A 17,543-nucleotide genomic window follows, 5' to 3' on the forward strand; every position below is an offset into this window, starting at 1 on the left:
TATATATATATATATATATATATATATATATATATATATATATATATATATATATATATATATATATATATATATATATATATATGGGTCGGGAGAACAAAAGAAATCCAACAAGAAAATTACGATTCGGGAAGTTCAATCATGTTCAAGGTTCAAGGTACAAAACCTCAAAACATGTTAACAAAAAGTTGTAACGTACTTACTAATTAATGATTTCTGTATAGACATAATCACATAAATAAATATATGATGCCGGCCTACTGGGGCAAGAAAGGACCACCGAAAAAAAAAAACTAAGGGGGAAAACATAACATGCAGTTGCGGCCCAAAAAGTGTGGCACAACTAACTGCGAATGCACAAGGCGGACTTAGAAATAAAACAGCGCCTTGTATATAGATATATATAGATTTGCTATATATATTATACATATATACGTACAGGAAGTGGGAGACCTGCGGATCGGATCATCCGTGAGAAGCTAAGAATGGTCGGCGCCCCATCTTGCTAGCAGCATCAGAAAAGATTGGACTTCCGATGGATTGCGAAGCGAGTATGTTGCCAAGGATTCTTTTGGGACACAAGAAACAATAATAGGACACCCTACCTTTCTGCTTTTTAGCACCTGCCAGGCCAGGCCAAACTGTTGAGCATATAATATATAAATATAAATGTATAATATAACTATCAACTTAAATTTTTAGTTGAAATGAAGCAATTTAGTATCAGAGTCAACCATATATCAAAGATATCAGCTTTATTTGAGATGGAGCACATGCTCCAATTCGGACAACCTTAAGCTTAAAAACTATATACTAATTTTATGATATATATAATATGTGCAGACATATATACCTTGAAAGCATCTTCGTCAGTTTTATCGTCTCCGATGTAAAAAGGGAGGACATTTTTGGAGTTAGCGAATCCGAGGGTTTCGAGCAGGTAGAGCAGCGCGTCACCTTTGTTAAACTTGATGGTTGGCCGGATTTCAAGAACCTCCAAACCTTTTGTGAGGTGGAATTTTGGATACTTGGAAAGTACGGCGTCAACTTTCTTCTTTAGTAATCCATAATCCTCTTTTAACACGTTCCGATGGTGCACAGAAATACAGAACATGTTGTCTTCTATCAATACTCCCTTTACATCTGAAGTGTTCTCATTTAGCTCACTCAACATCTGCATATATGCCATTGCATATTCCAAAACAATGTAAATACATATATACGTGCATATATATATATATATATGAGCCAAATGATAAGTACAGTGTTGTTAGTCAAAATAGCAATCATATATTATTATGGACCTTCTTGATTTGAGGCAGAAAATCTTGTGCTGGCTGGAAATGGGTGAATACATTTCCCTGCAAGAATATTTAACAAGTAATACTAATATTAATATCAGTTGGCCTGGTTAGATCAGAGCGTATAGTAATTGAATAGGAAAATATATGAATTGGGAATTGAACAGACCTTATTATCAAGGGTTTTGGTCTGGTATTTGCGATCATCAGACTCCAGTTGCTTTGCAGGTCCCAAAATATCCATACCATGGCTACCGGCATAATACACTTCATCTAACTTTACAAAATGATGCACCTGAACATCCACAAACATAACCGCCACAACATTAATTAAACTACAACGTAACTGATCTTTCTTTTCTTTTCTTTTCCTTCTTCTTCTTTTCCTTTTACTAGCTAATAGGATTATATAAACTGAGATTGATTGAATAATAATGCGTAGTTTTACCTTCTCTCTGCTTCGACCGCTTATAATTGCTGTTGGGAAGAGAGTGGCCACTTCGCGCACAGTTGAACGCATCTGTGTGTTCAACAAAAATATAATAAAACATACAATAAATGCTCAGGGGCTTCCAATTCAATCGTGGAACTGTATACGTGGGTATACATATATAATATAAGAGATTTACGTACGAGATCAGACATGAATGCTTTGTCAGGGTCATTAACAATGGGAGAGAGGGTTCCGTCGTAATCTAGAAACACGACAATCCGTTTGTCCTTAGCTCCTCTCATCATCCCTTCAAATGAGCTCAGTGCAGACGGGTGTTTTTCCTGATGATCATGATACAAATAATATTACACACTAAAGTGAGATAGATGACATCTAAAACATATATATATGGTGGAAGATAAGGTGGGGATGGGATGTAACTCACCAGCCAAGATTTGTATTTGGCATTAGCAGAACGCATGGGGTCATTATTATCATCATCAACGATATCATCTTTGGGCCATTTACAGTATGCCCTGGGCTGGGACTTGTCGTGTCTGGCTTTCGGAACCGCCTCTATCCTGTGTGTTTTGGCAAGGCCGCAGTGGGCAATTCCCATAAGCTTAGTTTACTGTTATCCCTCAGTATTTGATTACCTGATCCAAACACAAGTTTTACATATCAGCATCTCGATCTTAAAACGTATAGTAGTTTTTAAGAAAATCCAGCAATATCAGTGAACCCGCACAGTTATCATAAACATAAACTTCAACAATCCCAGGCTTATGAGGAAGAAATTCAAGCTAACAAAATGGTATATATTATTATGAGCAATGACTTTTAGTAAAGTTTAAGCAGCAAAAAGACAAGGAAAACAAACTGATATAAACATAGGAAACTTTGTTAAGCCCGTGACATATATAAATTTAATATAAATACAAACATATATAGACTTTTTAAAAAGTTAAACATATGAATATTAATTTTTATTTTTTTTTGAAAACAAAGACGAAATTTCATTAAGAAGAGTCAAGCTCTAAAGCAGAAACAACAGAAGGAAACGGAATAACAAAACAATCCGATCAGTCAGACTTAAACAAGGCTTCCCGAGCAAGAAGGTGGGCAACCTTGTTCGCGGACCGCTTAGCGAACATAAAGCTAATATTAGACAAGTCATTAGCTATTTTTCTAATGTCATTAATAATAAGATCGAAAGAAGAGAAAAGTTGAGCATTCCCAATACTCTCATATGATTATTAAGAGTGTGTTTGGTTGGGGGGTTTTGGTATAGGGAATGGGTATGAAAGTGATTGTTAGTGTTTGGTTGATAGGTTTTAAGAATGCTACTATGGGTATGGAATACCCCATTAATGGGAAAATCCATACCCTTATTAAATAAGGGTTTCATTTCACTTCTTCATTTCTTCCCCAACTATTAATATTCATTCCCATTCCACCCAACTACCAAACATGCTAAATACTTTCACCAAAACCCATTACCCTTACCAAGTATTTGATACCCATTCCGATTCCGATTCCCATGTGCGAACCAAACACACCCTAATTTTTAAGATACCGAATCTAATAAACAATTAAGTTGGGAGCACTTGTTCTCCCATCACATGAAAGGTACCTTGCCGCCATAACACCTAACCTGAAATGACACAACTACTAGTAGAGAATCTCCACATGTTTTTAACTTCTGGTCCCGCCGATCTTATAAATTAAATGTTTGTTGGAATTATCATTTGTTTACTAAAAAAAATATAAGTTAAGTTGAGGTTAAGCTATCCTAGCATTAAACCTGACCCTCACCCACCCGCCATAGCTGAAGCTTGAGGATGGAGAACAATGGGGTCCGCCGCGCTGGTTGGGTTCTCGTGATGATAATAGATGAGGTACTATGCTACTGATATCCTTCCACGAAAATCCGTTGAGGATTGAATGTGTTCAATTGGAGGAATTGATTGAAAACAATTTAATTAGGGCTTTTCTTCCTTTCGAATTTGGGAAGATTAGTGACTTTTGATCTTTATCTTAAATGGTGAAGTCTAATGGAATACTAAAAATGGTAACAAAGCTAGAATACTTAAAGGATCAAAATGGTATAAATTCCAATAAGAAGTGTTGAGTGTTGTAAATTTTGTTTTATTCCTTTAGATGAAGCTGTTGGAAAGAACTTCAGTGATTTGGATCTAGTCCTCAAGAGCATCATAATAATTATCAACACGTTTAAAAAAAAAATCAACACGCAAGCAGAAAATGACACCAGACTAGCTTATAATTTTTTTTTATAAAAAATTAATTAAATAAAAACAGATTCTTAATAAACAAAAGACAGTTGCATACAGAGTTATAATTATTATAATGCATAATCATAGATATATGACTAATTACTTATTAGGATAAACAAACATTGTGCACATATCCTAGAGTACTCTTACCATGTGGAAATTTAAATCTAACAATTTCACGTAATTTTCAAAGTATTTAAAAATAGTTTATCTTTAACAACTAACAACTACCAAATTTTGTATTCTTTAATATGTTTAAGCCCCTAACTGCTCAGTGCTCATAAACCCAAAAGTTCGAAAAATATTTGTCAATACTTAATTATAAAGTGTAAATCCCATTTTAAGTAATAAGTACAACTCCAGAAAAATATTACTCATACTACAAGAAATTAATTTTCACCTCTTAAAATATAATAACACTATCAGAACTTGACTACTAGAAATTAATCAAATAAAAAAATTTCATAATTAACTCCTTCCACTATCTATAAGTTTACACACAGATCTATCTAGATTGAACAAGTAAGAAATCATATACTATGTTTGTTGGAAATTCATTATAATGTACTCCCTAACTAGTGATTTGAAAAAAAGTGATTAAGAAACAAGGAGACAAAGGGAAGTGAATAAAAAATTATTAAGGTCAGAGTCGGTGACTCAACAATGCATGGCCACTTCAAAAAAAGGAGTATATGTGGAATATATAATATAATGCCCGGGCTGGTTGCCAAGGTCTCAATCAAGACTGACCGACAATAGGGACAAAACTTGTCAAACATCCTAAGACCTATACTAAATATTGTTTATTATATGGTTAAAAAGGCTAGAAAGTTGGCTCCGACTTTCATTTGGCTCCGCCCTAACTACTTTCCCCCCACGTTGCCAACAGTTTTGGAATCTCATTAGTTTACTATGACCAACCCACCGCCAGGGCATAGACAGAAAATAATTTCACTTTCCACGTGGCTTCGAACCAAGCCACTTACTCCACACGATCAAACTTAAATTATGAAGTTTACATGTGAAGAGCAACTTTAGTGGGGTTTTCGACAGTTTTTATGTTTTTTTTTTTAAATTCAAGGTAGAGAAGAGAGGAATGAGGGAGAAGGGGTTTACTGTTAAGCAGGGGTTTTTGTTAGAGAAGACAAAAGAGAGCAGGTACTAGTATTTGTTTTGACAATTTTTTCTTTTCTTTTCCCCGTAGCCTTGTTCTCACATGGCTAATTAAAAAGTAAAAATCTAATAAAAATTTGTCAAAAGTAAAAATCTAATAAAAATTTGTCAAATTGTTTTTTGCCACGTACTGGTGTTGCGCATACACCTAGGCGGCCAAGAAGAAAATAAAAGAGAAGTAAAGAAGATGGAGTGGAGTAGAGAAGGGTAGAGAAATGTTATATTCTTATTGTTATCACATCCTCTTTATTATTTAAGAATGAATGATTAAACATATAAGCATAAAGCTTAAGTCAAAAAAAATTATAAGCATAAAGCTTGTGACTACTGGCTGATGAGATGAAAGGTTTAAAAGAAGTTGGTAATTGGATATACATATTAATTTTTTAAAATGTTTTATTTTATTTTGGTACTTATAATAATAGAGTTGGCTAATTAACTAATAGTCAAAGCACTATAATGCTCATTACAATTTACATTAGATACTTCATGTTTCATGTGAGAAAAAAAAAATATAAGAGATTCAATTAAAAACAAATAAACAAACAAACAAAATGAAACAAGACAAAAGCCAACTTGCCACTAGCTAGTAGGTTTACTTGTTTTGATTTGATGCATATTTCCGAGTTAATTTAATTAGCAGTTGACAAATGAGAAATGATCTACAACACAATCAAACAAATCATGCAAAGCAAATAACAAATGAGAAATTTCACATTGGTTAATAAGCAGAAATGTGAAGACAAACAGATTACGTATAGTAAATTATTATTCCGTGGCATAATACACATGTAGACTCGTGGATTCAACAAATCCCATAAGAATAGGCTTTAAGACTTTTTTTATATAACTAGTATTTGCATTTTTTGTGCGTAGCACGTGCATTTCATAGGTAAAACAGGAAGAGATGAACTGAACTTAGGCTTAATTATTGGTCTTAAGCGCTAATATGTTAGTGCTTGACTTAATAATTGAGTATCAGGAAGTAATTCTACTTTTTACTTTTACTGAATTAGGCTCAAGACAAACCTACACTTGTGTTCGTTTGCCAAGATGTTGCCTGTAAATTTTGCATCAACTTCTCTCGGTTTTTGTTTGGTAGCAGGACAAAAGTGTAGAAAATGACAAAGATTTACGTGTCAGATAAGGAGGTGAGCAGTAAAAGAAGTTGGTCCATTGGAGGATTCAGAAAATGGGAACTTGTAGAATCGACACATTGGTAAGCTTTTTTACAACACAGACAGAAAGCAAACTTATTTTAGCTTTAATTTATATACACAAGCCTTACAGAAAAGACACTGATAACCCTGAGAAGTTCAGAGAAGCTACGTCTGTGAGGCTGTGACTGGAAGATAGTGGGATATACATATATTATATATACACAATTCTTGAATAATGACAACTTACGATATGGACAAATTGTACTCGTTCTGAACATACTCTCTAATTAACAATATATTATATACTATTGATTAGCGGTAAATTAACGTAATCTACCTCATTACTTTTTAGTCGTACCAATCCCAGACCTGATTTTAAATTTAAAACTAACAAATGACGACTTTTTGTTCAAGAAATTAAAACACGCTATTTGATCAAAAGAATTAGGATCCATGCAATCGATATCTCACTGCTTTAAATTCTATAGGCTAGAAACAACCCAGCTTCTAGCAACTTCAACTTTTAAAATCATAAACGAACTTTAGTTGAAATAAAGCTTAGTTAAAGGTAATGAAGAAATCAAACAGAACCCCCACATATATCATGCATTCCTAGAAAAAAAAAAGTATAAACGACAACAGTTAGCAATTCAACATATGCAAACAAAATACTACACACACAACGCATACCATTTAGCATCCAAACAAAAAAGAGAATATAGTACAATGTAGCCTCTATATATGCATGTGTGTGTATGAAAAATTTTCCTCTCAAGTTACTGATTAGGTAATTCATCATTCTAATCACTATTTAGTAGAGTACCATTTTGATAATAATAACTGTACCCAACTATTTCAATTGTTAAAATTTTCAACTAAAGATATAAGGGTCCTAAGTGAGATTATTCCAACTACTACATTTAATATCCCAACTCTAATCATTGTCCCAAATAAATTCTAAATAATAAAACTGGACAAATTTAATAATAACTTTTAAATTGATATAAAGAGGTTCAAATTAATAAAAACTAAGATTTTGAATGTTGTAAGAATCTAAAGTATACAATAAACCTAACTTGATCATTGTATGATCTGGACTGTGGACAACTTTCAGGCAGGTCTAGAAAAGACATTCAAAACTCTATTAAAAAAAAAAAAATCACCGGCACAAAAGAATGCAGTGTACACTTTTGTGTGCATCTAGGTCAAAGCTTAAGTGTGCCTGGCCCAGTCGGATAGTGGACCCCGAAAACTCCACGTGTGCGGTGTATATGCTCACACAGAGATCGAAAGCAAAACGCACCATATCGGCGAGGCAGTATGACCACGCCGGCGCGTAATGGCCATCAACATCGCCAAATCGATTTTCACCAATGAGTCAACGCGTGTAACGCACCCTTGCCGGCTAGCAAGCGCTGATTCTACCCCCACCGCCGGAAGGGAAAAACGAACATTAACCGCTTTTAGTTTTGTTCGTGCGCCAAAATAAGAAACACTTATCTTGCTAAAATAAGTGAAATACTAAAATATCACATAAAATAATTCTAATAAGGATAACATGTAATACCATCTCAAGAGTTAGATATTTAATTATTGGGTGAAGTATTTGACCTTATTAATCAAAGATCCATCCGACATACCATCTCACGAAAATTTTTGTATAATAATAATAATAATATAATTATATTATTATTATTATTCTTAAAAATCAAAGGCTTTCTAAAACGCGAAACGCAAAAATCGACCGCTATTATCGCCTGAGATTTCGCCTGCGGATGGGCCGAATGGCGCTGCAAGCTTGTTGCCGGAAATCAACCGCCGCCGGTGACGATTTTTGTTTTGGTAACGTGCCGAACGCACCTTGCCTCGAACGTGTTACGAGAAGCAACATCTACCCTAACTTCCGTCAACAAACAAAATAAAAACATTTCGATTCGCTTTCACCTCACGCACGAACGAAAAGCAACGCAAAAAAGGAAAGGAAAAAAAATCACGACGCAATGAGCTAATATCAATACCGATCAAACGCAATCCGAGAGAAACAGAGGTTTCAAAACAACAACACAAAAACAGAAAATTCACCAGCATTTCAAAAGCACGGAAGCTCATAACAGAGTTCGTTTGTCTATAAATGCCTAATCACATGCACACATACACATTTATCTGCATGAACGAGAGAATGAAGACAAAGAGAGAGAGAGTTTGAGAAGATGGAGAAACCTTACTGAATTCCTGCGGACTATTGAAGAACGGAAGGAGGTTGAAATCGAAATGTATCGTCGTTTAGAACATGGAAGAGTGGGAGAGAGAATCGCCGGGTAGGAGGAGAGGGAAGGCCAGAGATTATGAGATTATATAATAGATGCGGCCCATGCGGAGAAGCTATTGGTGCATTTCCAAAAATGCCATCCATTGCTCACAATACCGTAAATGTTGCACTTACCCCATTAGAATCCCAAAAATATATATTCTCTCACACGGTGCATTCGTAAAAAGAATGGCATCCATATATTTTGTCATTTTCTCTACTAACATCATTTTTAAGAAATATTCACTAGCTAATAAAGTATTGTTATATGCGACTTTAAAAAAAAATATCAAATAATAGGTCTATGGTCGTGTGGATTTCACTATAGTGGATATAGACACCGCAACTAAATTTTGAGCAATTTATAATGATTCTTTGTCGTGTTGAAATAAAGACTTAAGGCTAATACACGATCACTTTTTTCTTCTTACATTGTAAGATAGGAACTGAATATGTTTTATCAGTGCATTCTACTAATTGGTTTACCTCGAGCTATAGACCTTTAACGCTTGGTTTAATTTCTAACGAGGCCTTGAAGAGACTTAAATTGCTACTACTTGCAAATGTTGTGGCCTGTGGCGATAGCTAGATCTTACCTCCCATATGAGAGAGCCACTACATGCCATCTAAGCACAAAGTGCTTGGCAGTTAATTGTTTTCTTTAGTCTCTTATCTATTGGAGGGAGAATCTTCATTAGAGGAATTACATTTGGCCATGAATGGATGCACATATGGAGAAGATTTATAAATGAAAGAAGCCAAATCATCCACAAAATGTAGAGGCAGTAAAAGAAGGGAAAATGAGCAGAGCCTCATCTATCAATCTATGAATTTCTAAACCCAAAATTGCAATTGACAGCAACAAAAAGAAACAGAAACATGATCATGAATCCACACCAGCAAAATGTAAAACAGTGTGCTATTTTATGACTCTGAAATAGAAAACTAACCAATCTGTTTTTGGTTAAAGCATCAGCTTGCTCTATCATCTTGTCAAAAGACTGTCAGACCATCCCATCAAACAAAAACCAAAAAATCATCCAGCCATGTTGCTGTCTTAACTGCTTTCGTTTTTTGCAGTATGATAAACATATGGGTGTTGGGGTTAAGGTTACCTCCAGCCACAAAAGCATCCATTTCAACAAGCCGAAGGGACCTAAGAGTTATAGATTTACCTTAAAACCAAAAAAAAAAAAAAAAAATTTCTCCCATTCCTATCTAATTCGCCACTCTAAATTTCCACTTCCTTCATAACTTCAGGGAAGACCATCTTGTCTTTTTTTATGGAGTCTTCTTCACTGTTTTGTACAAACTTTTCTTCCCTGGGACTAAAAGCCACTTCAGCAATCTCATCTGTCATAGTTCCTGGAGATCGTTGCGGGATATTTCCCATCATGTCTCCACCATTCTGCATTGTTGGTACTTCCTTAGCATCGGTTATTATCTGAAGAAGTTCCAATGGAGTAGCAGCTGGGTCAAGCTCCAGGTAACCCTTTGGAGAATTTTGAGCTTCTTCACCTGTAAGCAAGTGGCTTGGGACCTGATGAGAGAAACGAAACATCTCTTCTTTTGGTATTGGTTTGACCTTTTCAGGGTCCAAATGGGGACGAAACACTGTCTTGAAACCACTAACCTTCACAAGTGAAGCAACTGAGACACCCTTTCCCTCATCATAGTCATCTAGTACTACCACCATGTCATACTTGTGTATCACTTCATCAGGGGTATGCTCACTCCAATCAGGAGACCAGTCTCTGTAAAGGGCCCAAACATCCCCTTTCTTGGGGAAAATGTGAATGGTTCCACGGGGGCCTTTGGACCACTTAACCTTTTGGGAGAAAGAATTAATACTCTTGCTCATTTCATATCTGCCAACTCTGAATTCCCCACATGTTTTATAGAAACCTGAAGTTACCCATTCCATCGGACCAAATTCAGTATTGGTTTTAGAGTTAAGCCAACTAAGTCTCAACTTAAATGGCTTCACTGACATAACCTTATGGATCAAAGCATAGAAACGAGGCATGCCATCGTCATCATCATATGCAGCCCAAACTTCATTCTCTTGAAAAGAACCTTCTGTTCTATCCAGGTCAAAATTATGAAAATCAGGATCTGGAACACTCATAGCCGCTACTGCAGGATCTTCCTTATTCACATCATCAGCAGAAGTATTCAAACTCTCTACATTCCTCAAGGCAGATGAATTGGATTTTCCACTCATGCCAAGTCCAGAAACTTTATTGTTCCTTTCTTTTTCTTTCTTTTTCTCTTTAACCTTCTCTTTCTCTGTATCTAGAGCCTTGTGCACAGTTTCAGACTTCCACTCATTCAATTTGTTAAGAATCTCCTTCTTAGCTTTCTCCATCAGCATCTTATTGATCTCAAGTGCTGTGAACTCCCTAGTGCTGTTAGGCCTACCATACCTACCTGAAGAAGCATAGCCCTTGTCTGCATAATGCACTGGATTTGAAGAATAACGATTAATGTCCTCACCTAGTCTCATCTTTTTAAAGGGAATTTCATTTTTCATAACAGAGCTATGGGCATGGGCCCTGTCCCATCCAGTGGCAGATTGTAAATCATCACGCCCCCTTTTCATTCTTTCATGCGCCTGATGTACAATATTTGTGGCCTTCGCAGCAATTGAAGGATCAGTGCTTCCAAAGCGAGCCATTCCAGAAAATGGATCCTGCTGGAGGTTTGTGTAATTAGCAGAATTAAGACCACCCATTGATGGTCCTGACGATTTATTCGATGCAACATTTCTTCCTGGATGAGATTGATTTCCATTCGCAGCATGATTGCCTGAATTCTGTTGTCTTGGTCGAGGCACTGAATTGGATGTCTTATTGAAAGGTGGAGGTATCTCTCTAGCCAGAAATGCCTCATGGCAATTAGGGCAAAGAAGAGTATGGTTGAGATATACCTTGAGATACTCATAGTGCATCATGCACCGCTGGCAAATGGTCCAGAAAGTATCATTTCTTGGATTGGATGGAGGACGAACTGAAGTAGAGGGTGCTCGAGCACCACCACTAATGGACTTTGAAGATGAAGTTGCCCTGCCACTGACATTATGAAATCCATTTGCTCGTGCAGGTGCTGATGGACCACTAGAATGCACTGGAGCTTTCTGTTGAAATCCTTTTGAACTTCTCCTCTGGTTATACATTAACCTTTTAGATTTATCAGACAAGAAGCTCCAAGCCTCTGAAAGAAGTTTAAATGCACCGTCAGCACCAATAGCTTTATTTTTATCAGGGTGAAGTATAAGAGCCAACTTCCTGTACTGTTTCCTCAGAGTATCATCATCTGCCGAAGGGCTCACTCCCAGTACTCCATACCAGTCCACTTCTCCACCTATCTTATTTTCTGCAGAAATATACACGTCAAGAATTGTTAACATTTGTGAAAGATCTTCAAGCCCTGGATACAAAGTTTGTGCTTTCAAGACAAACTTTTTTGCGCCAGCAAAATCCTTCTGCTCTAACTTTTTCTCGGCTATTGTTTTAGCCCTGATGGCCTCATCTCTATTACACTCCATATCTTACAAATGTTTCTCTGAATGTTCTTCGGGCTATTTCTACTCCAAGTAGTCCATTCACAGGAGTCAAAAAGTCATTCAATCCAGCAAGAAATTCAGTAAATTAAAAGTTTAGCTCAAAAATCTTGCAAGCCTTCTCAAAGCAGAGATCATTCCCTTAATCAAAGACCTGATTCAGACCAGAGTATAGAAGGCTATTATGAGTACAAACTCAAGTTAAGCGCAGACCGTTCATAGAAACACTGTTCAATCAAAGTGAAGAACATAAAAGATTGCAACATTAAAGATAACACAAAATTGCCAGTGTATTGAAGGTTTTCCACCTAATTTCCCTGAGTTCAGGACAACTAAACACGGGAAATGTTTGTAACATTTTTTTTCCAGAAAACCAATTTACATCCTGCTGCTATATCACCTATATGTATGAAAGCTACTTATGCTTATCTGTGACATGGTTTTTTTAACAACTATAAATTGCAAATGTTGCAACCAGTCCAGCTCTTGTCAAGAATAAAAACACCACACAAGGTTCTCATGACAAAACCGAATTATATAACTGCATTCCTCTTGAAACAAAAGAATAACACAATGGCACATAAACAACCCACACAAACACAGATTCTCATTTTTCAGTGCACTTAAGGCAGAATAGGCTCTTTCTGCATTCCTATGAAAATTACTACAATCTTAAACAAGACACCCAAGCACAAAGCGGGAAGAAACACAAGCATGAAATGCTACCATATAGAGTTACCCACAAAGATTCTCTAGCTTTCAATGCACAATGCAGCAAAACTAAATTCGGCAATTTCAATTATGGTATAGATTGAAAGTTAACTCTAAACAAGCACAATAAATCACTGAGCGTTTGATATTCTACATAGATCATGAACAGCAACTATGACGATCCGAATTCAAACAACGCTACAAATTTAAAAAGTAAAAACAGAATACACACCCAATGGATCGGCACCAAGCTCCATGTTGAAGCAACGAATAACGATCTAGTTTTTCGAAATCAACTTGACTGATCTTGCAACGAAACCCTAGAATTCAGCAACAAAGATAAATCTTTACGTATAAAAGAAAACGTAGATTTCAACATAAAAGAAGATGGAGAATTACTTACCAAGAGTGAGAATTTGAATCAAAATGTTGCCCTAATGTTGATGGCCATCACTTCGTTTTCCCACCAAATTGAAGTGAAAAAAAATGCTTTTGGAGGGAGAGGTGAAATTTGTTGGTCAAAACCCAACAGGCAAGAGCGCTGAAATGGCTTAAAATCCCTAAATTTTGGAAAATAAAAAGTAGGCATGAGACTTGAGTTAATATTTAACCCTAGTTAGATTCTTATATTTGGTTAACTAACCAATCAAATCAACTAAAGTTACTTTTCTTACAAACCTTTTGTCAACTAATCTTTCTGTCTCATTTTATATGTTTTATTTCATTAACCGTGATGAATTAATTAATTTACAATTTATTTTTATATTCTAGCACGCAACCCGCACGCTTTATAAAAAATTAATAAACAATACATTTGTAATTAAAATCTTATATAATTGCACCTAAAATAATAACGTAATTAGCAAAATAACATTACATCAAACAACATTAATAAAAATAAAAACTAAGCACTCACGGAGAGTCGAACTACGGAGGGATTGTTGCAACGGATCACATCGAATCCCAACGAATTGAGAAATTGAGAGAAGAAAAAGGACTTAGGGATTCGAGGTGACTCATGCGAGGGAGGGACGACGGTATGCGTCTCTACAGCGGCTTTTGACTGTGAGGAATTGAGGATCGACTTTGGAAGGTACTGCGAGTTTGCGATCTGAGGGAGTCGACGGAGTTGTAGCGATGAGAGATTGAGAATGTGAGCTGTTAGGGTTTAGTTTAGTTTACTAAATTTAGGATTTCTTTCTAAATTTAATAAATCCATGGGCAGTGGGCCGGGACTCGGATTGGCAGACGGGACGAAGAAGTATTTAAAAAGAACCCCAAAAAAAAAAAAAAAACGCGATTATAATATGGACATTTCATATTCGAACCCAACTCGGTGTAAAAATGAGTTATTAAACGGACCAACTTGCCTGGTTTGGCCCGTTTTGACAAATCTAAGCTTGGTACACAAATTAACAAACCATGTTGCATGTACATATACAAGTATATTTGACAGCTAACATGCCATGTGAATGAAAACAGAAGAGATCTACTAAACTGAAAAGTGAAAACACACAACATATTGAGAACACCATCTATATAAATCCCATTATTTTCATGCCTAAAGCTTCACCTCTCTTCTTGGACTGCTCAAAATGTTGCACAACAATTGCACAGCTTCCACAACATGCTTCCCTTGTTCAACATGATGCAATTTGCCCTCTGATCAGCAAGAAAATGCAGAAATCTCAGCTATGTGATAAAGGCTTTCAAATTGGGAGATAAATAGAGAGAGAGAGCAGAAGCAGAAACCTTTTTGCAATTCCAACACCAGTAAGCTCAGCTCGGGTTGGAATCCCGGATTTAACGACAGATTCTAAGACCTGTGTTGCCCAGATCACTGGAATGTGTGCAGCTCTGCTGACACGAATAATCTCGTCTTGAATGTCTGCTAACTTCTCCCAACCGCACTCGACAGCAAGGTCCCCCCGGGCAATCATAACCCCTAAAGGGTTACCCATTCTCATTGCCTCCAGCAGCAGAAGTGGCAGGTTTTCTGATGCGTACATGGATTGCTTCCCGCAATAAGTGCACACTTAAGGAATCACTCAAGAACCTTTCGTGTCCAAAAGAGGATCTTACCTTGTAGACTCTTGGATTTTAAGATCCCAACTCTACAAATGTCTCACCAAACTAACAAATAATACTCTCAACCCTTAGATTATTAAGCAAGGCTAAGAATTAGAGTATTAGGAATCTAGCACTAGAATTAAGATACAAAAATAAAATTAGCTATATAATATGAGTAATAGTATTCTTTTTGGGTTTTTGGATATGTGTGTGAATATAAATAACAAGATAAGGGGATAAACTAGCTTTTCACTAGCCTACCAAGATTGAATGCTTCTCACAAATAACCTAAACTTCAATGCACTTCTCATGCAAAGAAAAGAGAGAAATTTCACTCAAATTAAATTCTTACAAGGTGTGTCTCAAACCATTGGGTTTATGGGGTATTTATAGGGGAAAATAAGGTATTAAATATTCTAGGTCACTAATCCCACCCAAAATAAAAAATTACAACTTTGTAAAAGTAATTCCCACCCAAAATTAAAAATACAAAATAATTCCCCATCCAAAATTAAAATACAAAATAATTTCCCACCCAAAATTAAAAATACAACATTTTGCAAAAGTAATTTCCACCCAAAAATAAAAAATACAATTCTTGCAAAGTAGTTTCCCACCTAAAAAAAATACACAAAAGATGTTGGACTCCAATCTGTTTGCACAAAAGTGTTAAAAGCCTCTTGAATCTTCCTTGACTTAGATCTTGTTACCGGGCCACTCGAGACTTTTAATGGATCATTTATTTGTTGCACTCCGGTCTCATCATTTTCAACTGCACCTTTTGTTTCTATCTTTAGCACTACTCCCAGGTTTCGAAGCTCACGCGTTTCGAGTTCCCTACGCAATACAGCGATGTCTGCAACGCTGCTGACGAACGAGACCCCTACCATGTCAGCACGGTTAGATACACAGTCCAGGTCATTGAGATCCTTTGGAGTTAGGCCTTCGTGCTCGATGTTGCTCTCGGGGATGTTTATGGACTTCTCTGGGCCGAGTTTAGTGCCCTTTCAACTTGCATTAGTAATCGACACGAGGGCTTCAGATTTGCTGGTTGCTTTTATGGTTCCCCATATCTTCCCATCATCAAAAGCAATAGGCTCTCCTGGTTTCACTGAATCAAACAGATAGGTGGATGAACAAATTATTCTGTGAGTACCAATTGAAAAACTCCATTTATCACCTTCATTCTGGGATTTCGGGCTACCCTTTGATATGAGAAGCCAATCACCAATTCTCAGCCTGACAAAATGGTCTCTTTGAGGTACATCTACAACGTTTCCAACAGACAATTGCTGTGTCTGTTTCTTCCGCTTAATACATAACTTTGCACCTGATTCGACATATGCAGTCTTGTGGCACTCAGCCATGAATCCAACGCCATCAAAACCATCAAATCTCCGCGTGATTCTCAGTGTCCTCTTCTTCCCACGAGCATCACAGAAATTGACTTCATCGTTCACCTTCAATTTACTGAGAAATTCTTGGCCATCCACATACAAAACTTCATCAGGCGAGGCTTGAGAGGGCGACGGGGGAGCTGTTCCAGGGGCAATTAGCCAAACCTGAGCAGGACACATCACATTTCCAAAACCATTCCTCTTAGGGCTTATTTTCACCACATCTGAGCTACCCTTCAATCTGTCAGTCCTAATCTTTGGCCCCGCCAAGTCCATGAGAACGCGACATGGCTTCTCAACAACCTTGGAGTTTCTCCTCACCCTTTCAACAATCTCGCCACAAACAGACGAGCTTCCATGTGCACAATTGATACGAATAACGCTAGCCCCAGCCTCTATCAGATCAGCCACAAGTGTCTCACTTTCAGTACCCTCTTGCCCAACTATAACCATCACATGAGTGGCTCTCTTGCCTGGAACTGTGCCCAATAGCCTCTTCATGTTTACATCTACAGAAACGGTTAACGGTAGATACAGAATGTTTTAACTGATAGTACATAATTTTTGTATCGGGTTCACAATGCAATATAAATACTAGTCTATAGCACAATTTACCTGTGACACAATTTAAGTACTGATGCATTCTTTTGCTCCATTGCCACCAAAAGTAAATGCAGAGCTTTCAGCTTGTCAATGGGGTCATCTCCCTTCATTCTGTTCTCAGGTTTCAATGGAGAATTCTCTGAATCACAAGAACTTGCACTATCTTCTGGACCAGTCATAACAGGATCAACAGTATATTGCCTTGAATACCAATTTTCAGCTTCATCTTGATTTGAAATGGAAAAGTTTGGGGGTTTCAAGAAACCAGCCATGGTGATTTTGAATGCCACCATCTTCATCTTGGTTCTGGGGATTTTGAAATGAACATTGTGGGGATTATCACTGCACTTCCCATATAGATAGAATGATATAAAATTCAAGAAACCAGCCATGGTACTTCAAGAAATCAGCTTTGGTTCTCCGGCGGTGGTACGACGGATTTATGGGGCGGCGCCGCCGATATGCGAAGATTCTGTGACGGGTGGCGGTGGTGGAGTGTGGTGGGCGTGTGCCAGATTCGATTCTTTATGG

The 17,543-nt window shown here is 36.9% G+C and overlaps 3 protein-coding genes across 4 annotated transcripts; all 3 read right to left on the reverse strand.

Moving 5' to 3' along the window:
- Nucleotides 1-134: 134 nt before the first annotated feature.
- On the reverse strand, nucleotides 135-8,815 carry LOC116000192 (probable trehalose-phosphate phosphatase 2). 2 transcript variants are annotated; one of them, XM_031240222.1, is made up of 8 exons: nucleotides 8,587-8,815; nucleotides 2,180-2,390; nucleotides 1,935-2,075; nucleotides 1,750-1,821; nucleotides 1,471-1,596; nucleotides 1,305-1,361; nucleotides 854-1,174; nucleotides 135-623 (listed from the first exon to the last, which is right to left on the reverse strand). In XM_031240222.1, the coding sequence occupies exons 2-8, from the start codon at nucleotides 2,351-2,353 to the stop codon at nucleotides 480-482; spliced, it is 1,035 nt and encodes a 344-aa protein (XP_031096082.1). In that variant the 5' UTR covers nucleotides 2,354-2,390; nucleotides 8,587-8,815; the 3' UTR covers nucleotides 135-479. The 2 variants fall into 2 exon arrangements, with proteins under 2 accessions (XP_031096082.1, XP_031096083.1); XM_031240223.1 differs by having other exon boundaries at nucleotides 8,582-8,815.
- A 685-nt stretch (nucleotides 8,816-9,500) lies between these two features.
- On the reverse strand, nucleotides 9,501-13,461 carry LOC115999817. Its single transcript, XM_031239742.1, has 3 exons — nucleotides 13,346-13,461; nucleotides 13,175-13,262; nucleotides 9,501-12,385 (listed from the first exon to the last, which is right to left on the reverse strand). The coding sequence occupies exon 3, from the start codon at nucleotides 12,214-12,216 to the stop codon at nucleotides 9,901-9,903; it is 2,316 nt and encodes a 771-aa protein (XP_031095602.1). The 5' UTR covers nucleotides 12,217-12,385; nucleotides 13,175-13,262; nucleotides 13,346-13,461; the 3' UTR covers nucleotides 9,501-9,900.
- Nucleotides 13,462-14,532: 1,071 nt separating this feature from the next.
- LOC115999608 (plastidial pyruvate kinase 4, chloroplastic) lies at nucleotides 14,533-17,404 on the reverse strand. The gene is given in 5 exon segments (XM_031239449.1): nucleotides 14,533-14,602; nucleotides 14,695-14,938; nucleotides 15,072-15,075; nucleotides 15,786-16,902; nucleotides 16,989-17,404. Coding segments are annotated over 5 exon segments (1,851 nt in total).
- Nucleotides 17,405-17,543: the final 139 nt, after the last annotated feature.

The sequence above is a fragment of the Ipomoea triloba genome, chromosome 12 (genome assembly GCF_003576645.1).
Source record: "Ipomoea triloba cultivar NCNSP0323 chromosome 12, ASM357664v1".
In the NCBI taxonomy this organism is placed as follows: Eukaryota; Viridiplantae; Streptophyta; class Magnoliopsida; order Solanales; family Convolvulaceae; genus Ipomoea; species Ipomoea triloba.